This window comes from Barbatula barbatula (genome assembly GCF_947034865.1).
Source record: "Barbatula barbatula genome assembly, chromosome: 16".
NCBI classification, from domain to species: domain Eukaryota; kingdom Metazoa; phylum Chordata; class Actinopteri; order Cypriniformes; family Nemacheilidae; genus Barbatula; species Barbatula barbatula.
The window spans coordinates 20,241,536-20,250,376 of NC_136779.1; the positions used below are offsets into that span (position 1 = coordinate 20,241,536).

General features: G+C 43.4%; 1 protein-coding gene across 1 annotated transcript; it reads right to left on the reverse strand.

Annotated features, from left to right (window-relative positions):
• Window positions 1–4,244: 4,244 nt before the first annotated feature.
• LOC306905309 (uncharacterized protein) lies at window positions 4,245–7,530 on the reverse strand. The gene is made up of 2 exons (XM_079475816.1): window positions 7,449–7,530; window positions 4,245–6,890 (listed from the first exon to the last, which is right to left on the reverse strand). The coding sequence occupies exon 2, from the start codon at window positions 6,851–6,853 to the stop codon at window positions 5,030–5,032; it is 1,824 nt and encodes a 607-aa protein (XP_079331942.1). The 5' UTR covers window positions 6,854–6,890; window positions 7,449–7,530; the 3' UTR covers window positions 4,245–5,029.
• Between the last annotated feature and the right edge of the window lie 1,311 nt (window positions 7,531–8,841).

The following is an 8,841-nucleotide window of genomic DNA, read 5'->3' on the forward strand; positions in this document are numbered from 1 at the left end:
ACTTATTGTCTGTTTCATATTTAGGTATCAAACATGCTTCTCCAGAGATCTCTCTTATTAAAGAGAGATGGAAAACTATATTTGGACCTCTATCCTGCATGCTGCTGGGCTTTTTGTAGGCTTAATAGCTAGTGGCTTTGGCTTCTCCCTTCACAGAGTAGTAAGCTAGACGCTGAGAGGTGATCCCTGCCCCGGGAAAGCGAAACCTTGTACTTAATAGTTAAAGAAGAATGTAGCAAGATCCATAAAAGGAAGGCGGGACCCGGGAAAGTTAAAGTACTTTAAATAAAATAAACAAACAAAGTAAAATGCCGGCAGCTCCGATACGGTCGACTGCAGGCCATACAAATATAACCACATAAAACCACAACATAAACTCCAGTTCTGGTCCTCGCTCAGCTGAGGGTCCGGTCGCTCGTCCTCTTATGCTACCGATCTCCTCCTTGAATCCCTCGTCCAGCCTACCTCACAACATAGAAAATATTTTTTAAAAGAGTGTGTAAGGCTTGTAGAGTCTGCAGGCTCTATAGCTTTGTATTAAAACAATAGTTAAAATTGTTTTGACTAGGTAAACATGGGTGTGAGTTTACTTAGCTGTGTTATAATAAAGTTGATTGAGTAAAATTGAGTTTCGTTTGCAGAATAAGTTTTCCCTCAAGCTATTTGCCAGGTTGTATTCGCACAGACATAAGGATCTCTGAAGAATGCCGTTGAGTTGCGTTTTTGTTGTAATGTATGTATTGTTTACAACAGCCAATGCTCCACACAGAGACCTGATCTCATCATCATCCAGTTTGTCTGGAATGACATGAATAAACAGAACTGAGACAGAATAAAACCAGAAGAACAATGGAGACCTTGCCTGAAGGCCCGCCAGGACCACATTGAGGTCCCAAGAGGGTACAGAGCGCGGGCGAGGTGGGTTAAGCCTCCTCGCGCCCCTGAGGAACCTGATGATCCGGTCATGCTGCCCTAGAGGTTTTCCAGCAACTGGCTCGTGATGAGCGGCGATAGCGGCTGCATACACTTTCAGTGTGGAAGGGGAGAGATTACTCTCCAACCCCTGTGAGAGAAGGTCCTTCGTCAGGGGAATTGGCCAGGGGGGAGTTGTCGACAGAAGCATAGAACCAAGTCCGGTTGGGCCAGTAAGGTGCAACTAGTACTGCTTGATGCTCCTCTTCCCTGATCTTGCACAGGACCTGTGCAATGAGGCTCACTGGGGGGAAGGCGTACTTCCACTTGTCCCGTGGCCAGCTGTGCGCTAGGGCATCCGTGCCGAGGGGGCCCTCAGATAGGGAGTACCACAGCGGGCAATGGGTGTTGTCCAGTGAGGTTGATCTGTGCACGCCCGAACTGCACCCAAATGAGCTGGATTGCACGGGGGTGGAGTCGCCACTCTCCACGGGGCATCGACTGAAGAGAGAGCGCATCGGCTGTCTGGTTCAGGTTGCCCGGTATGTTAGTGGCATGCAGAGACTTCGTCACCTGTTGACTCCACAAGAGGAGGCGTCGGGCAAGTTGCGTTAACTGCCGTGAGCGAATGCCACCCTGATGGTTGAGATACGCTAAGGCAGTTGTGCTGTCTGATCGAACCAGTACGTGCTGGCCCTGCACGAGGGACCGTAGTCCCTTCAATGCAAGCAGATCAGCTAGCAACTCTAGGCAGTTGATATGCCAGCACAGGTGGGCCCCCGTCAAGCGGCCCGACACTGCGTGCCCATTGCACACCGCACCCCAACCCTGTAGGGAGGCGTCTGTTGTTACCAGGACGTGCCTCGGGACCTGCCCCAGGGGGACGCCAGTCCGTAAGAAGGTCACTGATGACCACGTGGTTAGGATACGACGGCAGAGAAGCGTAATGACGATCCGCCTCCTGCCTGTGTGCCACGCTCTCCAGGGAACTCGTCTCTGTAGCCAGTGATGAAGCGGTCTCATGTGCATCAACCTGAGGGGAATTACCCAGCCGAGGACGCCACGTGTCCCAGGAGCCTCTGAAAAAGTTTCAGGGGGACCGCTGGTTGCCGCCTGAAGAAGTTCAGGCAGTTCAGCACTGACTGTGCGCGTTCTGAAATGAGCTGCGCCATCATGGAGACAGAGTTGAGTTCCATACAGAGTAAAAAGGAGCTCTGCGCGGGGGAGAGCTGGCTCATTTCTCGGTTGACCCGTATCCCCAAATGGTCCAGGTGCCGGAGCACCATATCCCTGTGCGTACACAACAGATCTCGCAAGTGAGCCAAGATAAGCCGGTCGTCGAGATAGTTGAGTACCCGCACACCTCTCTCCCTGAGGGACTTTCTGCACTGCCGAAAACTGCTGAGAGAAGTCCTCGACAGTGTCACCAAACAGCCCTCCTTGCGAGACGGGAGCATCAAGAAAGCGAACCTTCTCGGCTTCCCGCATCTGCTCAAGGTTTAGCTAGAGGTGCCTCTCATGGACCACTAGTGTGGACATCATCCGACCCAAATCCTGCGCCGTCACCTTAGTCGCCCGGAGGGCAAGGTCGGTGGCAGTGTTGAGCTCCTGCATGATCTTTGGGTCGGTCTTACCCTCGTGGAGCTCTTTCAGTGCCTTGGCCTGATGGACCTGCAGGATGGCCATGGCATGAAGCGCTGAGGCAGCTTGTCCAGCGGAGTTGTAGGATTTCAACACCAGTGATTCCGAAACCCTACACGGCTTAGACGGGAGTCTAGGTCGAGACCTCCACGTGGCCGCCGTCTGCGGGCACAGGTGCACCGCGACTGCACGTTCCACCTGGGGGACATCGACATAGCCTCTAGCTGCCCCACCATTGAGGGAAGAGAGGGCGAGAGAGTCAGTTTGACGGGAGTGAGCTGAAAAGGGGGCGCTCCAGGTCTTGCTGATCTCCTCATGGACCTTGGAGTCGCGCTCAGACCCGATGTACCAGTTATCCAGCCGCGAGCACTGGGGCGTGGGCAGTGCGGTGCACTGCAGCCCGATGCTCGCGGCGGCCCGAGAGAGCATGGCTGACATCTCGACGTCTGGATGGGCAGGATGACTCCACGAAAGCTGCCTCAGCGTGTTGGATCCCCAAACACCTGACGCAGACATCGAGCCCGCCCCCCTCCTCGATAAGGGAGTCGCAACCACGAGAGCATCGGGACATGCCACGCTGAAGAAATTTGCTCTTTTAGAAATTATCTCTTTTTCGAACACCTCTGGAACTTCTGAAACGCCGGGGGAGGATGATCACTGGAAGGGACAATCCGCTGCACCACGTCAAGCTATCAGCTTTGAAAGTCATTCGATGCGAAGGCTCCGAAGAACAAAAGGTGAATGAGCACGCCGGCTCCCCTTTTATACCCGGATATCCGGGGGCGGAGCCTGGCATGCAAATTTCATTAGCCAATTTCATTGGCCTTTTCAAAATAGTCAGAAGATGATAGGTTCTCAAGGGCGAACCCCATCTGTCGGTTCGACACAACGTCGAGAGATCGACAGAAAGGGAAGGTGTTTTCTTCTGACAAGGAGCTCCTTCTTCAAGCTACTGACTGTCGACAAAGCTTTGAAGACACATCTAACAGAAACATGGCTACAGCAGAGGATTCTAATGCACATTTTTCATCATGAGAATGTAAGCGCCGTTTTGAATGATTTTGAAAAACATACTTTTTTTCAAACTCCTCCTAGATGGTTTGTCTGATTTGCACAAAATCTAGAGACCCTGCTGACTAAATTATCCTTTTTGATTGTCCAACCTGTTCTCATATAGCGTGTCAGCGAATTGGACAGCGAGCACACCAAAAGGGATTTGATGCTGTATCTTCCCCAAACTTTCGCTTATTGACACGAAACTTGGTACAGTAGTCAACCAGAATCCCTGTTATCACTGCGTTGAGTGCCGGCGATGCGGACAGGTTAAAACATTAACATGTGAAACAGTGAAATGGAAAGTGATAAATTCTTGATTACATGACAGAAGGCAACACACAAGTTGTTCACATAAGAAAGCAGAATAAAAAAAGAAGAGAATGGGCCAAATACTGGACATATTAGAGTAATCATTAGACCAAACGTCTTGTTTTTACGATCATAGGGGTTCATATAAGTATCAGGATCATTCTTTCGCTAGTCTAAAGCGACTACATATGTCTGATAGTTTTAACAACACACTGTTATAATAATATATATATATAATAATAACCACTGTCTTTTCTGTCCTTACGAATAAACGTTGAACTGCTTGATTTGGTTTTTGCAAATAAAAAGTTCCATGACCACAGTTTAATACGTCCCATTGTCAAGGATGAGCGGTTATTTTATTTAAGGCTGTTGTTAACCACAGATGTGCTGTACACAACATTTGAAAAGCAAATATCACTACATACAGCAGATAATCTCCTTTCATCCATTGTGCAAACACAATGAAGTTAAATCTTGAGTTTATAGTTACATTAAACAGTAAACATTTTGAATATGCAACATCACGTTTAAAGCCAATGCGAGAGCAACCTATGCTAGCATTATTTATTTAACTACATAACCAGTTTTTGCTGTTGTACATTTGCTTAAACTTTTAATCGGCATGTAAACTTATAAAAAGTATGCAACTGTGTCACATTAAAGAAATCTCAGAATATACAGGACTGTCCGTTTTCATATTTACCCAAATGGGAATTAGATTTCTTAAAATTCTGCCCAGTTTGCATGAAATTTAGTAGGAGGCACTTTTGTCTAAACTTTAATGAAAGTTTATTATTAAAATCGATGAAAGGGAAAGAAAATAAGGAAACATTTCATATGTTTTGATTGGCTATAGATACAACACACACCATTTACTTTAATCACTATTTGCATTTGATACAGTATCTACTAGAAAAACATCCAACATCATGCATACTTCCATCTACAATGAAAGTATCACAATTCTAAAACAAATTTAAAATCATTAAATAAACTGTTATGATCATTTCACGACGCACAGCACATCTTTGCTATACTACTACTTTATGGTATAATGTCATTACATTTTACTTTAGTACAGTGCATTGAAAATTGTAGTTCCATTAAATCAAGACTTTTTCCACTCATTCACTTTCTCCTCAACATAATATGCCACACGATGGAACAGGGCCATGGGATTGTAAGACCTGCCTGAGCTTTTCTCTTTCTCCTGTGCATGCTTTGTCCAACCCTCTGGAAGCACTTCACCAGTGGAAACTTTACTCATCATCTCTGCCTTCTTCCTGACTTTCATTAAAGACTGGATCCGATCTTGAAATCCAGGCTTGGCTTCTTGTTTCTCAGCTTCAATCATCAGGTCTATATAGTCAGGTGCGGAGAGAGGGTTCGGTTTGAGCGCAATTTCTTGCAGTCGCTCCAAGGACTTTTGGGAATCTTCAATGAGTTGGAACACAATGATCTGCACATCTTCAAACTCCTTTTCAAGCTTTGCGAAGATCTGTTCTTTTGACATGACTTCTCCATGTGCTTCCTCATATCGCTGTTTTAACTCTTTATATGTTTCTTTTTTCTTCTCTGTGACATAGTGCCATTTATATGCTTGATTAAAGTGAACATTCCAAACACACTTTCCAGGACAGACCTTACACCTTCCATCTTCCATGGCTCCGCACTTGTGTTTGTCCTTGTCATCTGCATAAACACAGCTATCATGACATGTATAATGACATATTTGGCAGTTGGTCAGGAATGAGCCATGTTTATTCTTGACTTGTTTTGGAACAGTTACTTCTATTTCATATTCAAAGTCCTTGTTTGCATCCATTTCAGCCTTGTGCTGTTCCAAAACGGCATTGGTCTTCTGTATTTCATCCAGTTTTGTAAGGCCAGCATTGATCTGGGGCTGGAGACCTTCCACAAGCAATTCTAGCTGTTGCCGCTCTTTAAGGACCTCCTGTGTCAAAGACAAGCTCTTTGTTTTCATCTGCTCAAGAGATGTAAAAAAGTTTCTCAAGCTAGAAATTCCCAACTTCCAGAATATTTGATCAAAGTCTCCAAAATCCTCCTCCTCAGCTTTCTCAGGTTTATTATTAGAAATAAACAATGCAGAGTTATTAAATCTGAAAGCAAGTGGCTCTCCAGACTTATCAGTGGAACACGGCACCTGGGAAACTTTGATCGCCTCAAGAACAGGAGGTCTGCTCCCATCGGCAAATGTGACCAGCATAAGGATGTTTTCAGCAATATCCTTCCCGAATATGGAAAGGATTGAGTCAAAGATGTATTTCTGTGTATGCGTCAAACGGGCCAGTGAGGCTTGTACTACAAAACACACAGCATCAATGTGATCGATTCCTCCGGGTTGAGAAAAGAACTCATGAATCTGCTTTGTGATTTTCTGGTCCTGTGAAATTCCTCTGGTATCTCCGAAGCCTGGTGTGTCCACAATGGTCAGACTATATGGGACCTGGAAACTATTCATGTAATTAATTTTATACGCCGTGATGGCCGACGTCTGACTTTCAGCCTGGGATTTCTGCTTCCCTTCATCTATTAATATAAAGCGGAAGTCATCTTCCCATTTCACACCCAGAATGAAGTTGATCATACTGTTGATTAAAGTGGATTTTCCTGCACCTGTGGCTCCAATCATCATAATGGTCTTGTTCTTCCTTGCGTTGTCTTTACCAAATGTGACTCTTCTGCAGTATCCATCACGGTTCTGCCATGTGTCATCCAGATGGAGTTTAAAGATGGGTAGATTTGCATTGGGTGGGTCTTTAATTTTACTGCTCATGTTCTTTTTAATATAACTTGCAATACTTGCTGTGTTCCCATCACTCTCCTTGCTGTAGTCCATTTGTGTTTTGGATTTTGGATTCGCTTTGCCTTTTAGTTTTTTGCTGCTCGTGTTTCTTCTGGACCTTGGCATATTCTCAGTGACAACAGGCTGATGAATCCCAGTTAAACTTGAAGAAACAAAACATAAAAATTCAGAAACTAAAACTAACATTCATTGATTAAATATATAATTAACATTATTTGGCCAAATGGGAAGTATTTAAATACTATACAGTTCTTTGTCCTCTAAATGTTGTGTGCGTCGATGACTGCAATATTTAATTACAGCTGTCACTGTTCACGTGAAATGTCGTATATTAATACGGTTCCTGCTAAAGTTCACTATAATATATGTTTATTATCTGTTTGTTTCAGAACCACAAATACAAATCAGTGTAAATAACTCCAAGTGCATATAATGTTATTATTATTGCATACTTCTCATGTACGGTAGCTTTTTCCCTCCATCGCCAGTTTATTGAATTAATTTGTGTAATCATTTTGTAAAGATGTTGTAAAAAGGTGCATAAAATACAACCTCCATGAGTATGAGTATCACGCATATTATTATAAGGGAAGAAATCACAACTTTTTAAAATTGCTTTGTACAATTAAAAGTTGTTTTTAATTTTAATAAACTGTCTCATATATAGGTGAAAAAGTAATAAAACTAAAATGTTACTTACATTAACTGATGTCTGCTCTTGACACTGATCTTCAGCTTCTGCTTAAAGCCTGTGCAGTGACTTTATCCAACCTTAGCACCGCGCAAAAGGACAGGAGCACTGATGAAAGGTAAGATTCGTTTTCTTGTAAATCACTCGTTGACTTTGCATGTATGGAAAAACGAAAGTGAAAGTGAAACATGTCAAGCATCAAAATTTTCCAGTTTCTGTTCTGTCCCTTGAACATGAGTTATGGAAATCAATAGAGGTGTAATGCAGCTGCAACTGTTTAATAAAGAAACATCAAATGCAGATATACAATAGATTTAAAACAGTGTAACTGAAAAGTAAACGAAATATATATCGCAACGCTTATCAAAAATAAGTTTATTTAAGTTTGCTATTAGTATACTTCTGTGAGGGACCGGAAAGGCCAAGGAAAGTTATGGCCAGCTTTATTATGAAAATAATGGACTTTTATTTGTCTCAAACATACATTTGTTGTAACAAAATAAAAGTAACATACCATGAAACAAAGGGGCAAACTGACAAGCAAGTACAGACCAATCAAATGAACAAACACAGAGCTAATAAAGGTAAAAATGGGCCCATTCTAAACAAGAGGGGTAAACCAATATAACTTACCACATAACATCAAACAAATTAAAATGAAATTAAATAAATTCAGCTTAAATCAAAACTAAAGAAAAGCTAAATTAACCAAATAATATACACGTAAGTAAAAAAATCATTCCCATCAGATTCCCAGACTACAGACTATTAAGTGCAGCCAGTTGATTCATGTCTCTGGTCCCCAAAGAGTAGCTCTATAAAGCGTTGAAATGTGCTTGGGGCGTAACACAAACATTCTATTCCACTCTAAAAAACTGAATGGCGTACCAAATGCGGTCTTTGCCCGGTCGAATTCAGAGACAGGGACTTGGTTATATCTGCTGGTAAGATCTAAAGCTGAAAACCAGCAAGCCCCTGTCAATGAATCCAAGGTTTCCTCAATACTTGGCAACGGAAAGGCCTCCTTACTAGTCTTTGAATTAAGTTGATGGTAGTCTATGCTCCTATGGAGTTCTTTGTCTTTTTAACAAAGACAATCGGGGATGCATAGGAGCTACAACTCTCTCTGATTATTTTAGCATCACCTAACTGATTAATATGAGTTTTAACCAACTCGTACTCAGAAGGTGGAATTCGCCTGTACCAATACGTACATCAATACCCTGTTAGAGGCTAGATTTCTTACAGCTTTTTACGACTATGCACCCAGGGGAATTCAATTCAGATTCAAAACATTTCGATCCTTCACCCGCCACCAGATCTAGTTTTCCTCCAATGTTTTCTCACTCTACCTCAAACACTCAAAAAACTATGTTGCGGCCTATCGAGGCCTTGTCTCTAT

What these genes read in the sequence shown, in the direction of transcription:
- LOC306905309 (XM_079475816.1), bottom strand. Translation starts at nt 6,853, where the DNA reads ATGCCAAGGTCCAGAAGAAACACGAGCAGCAAAAAACTAAAAGGCAAA.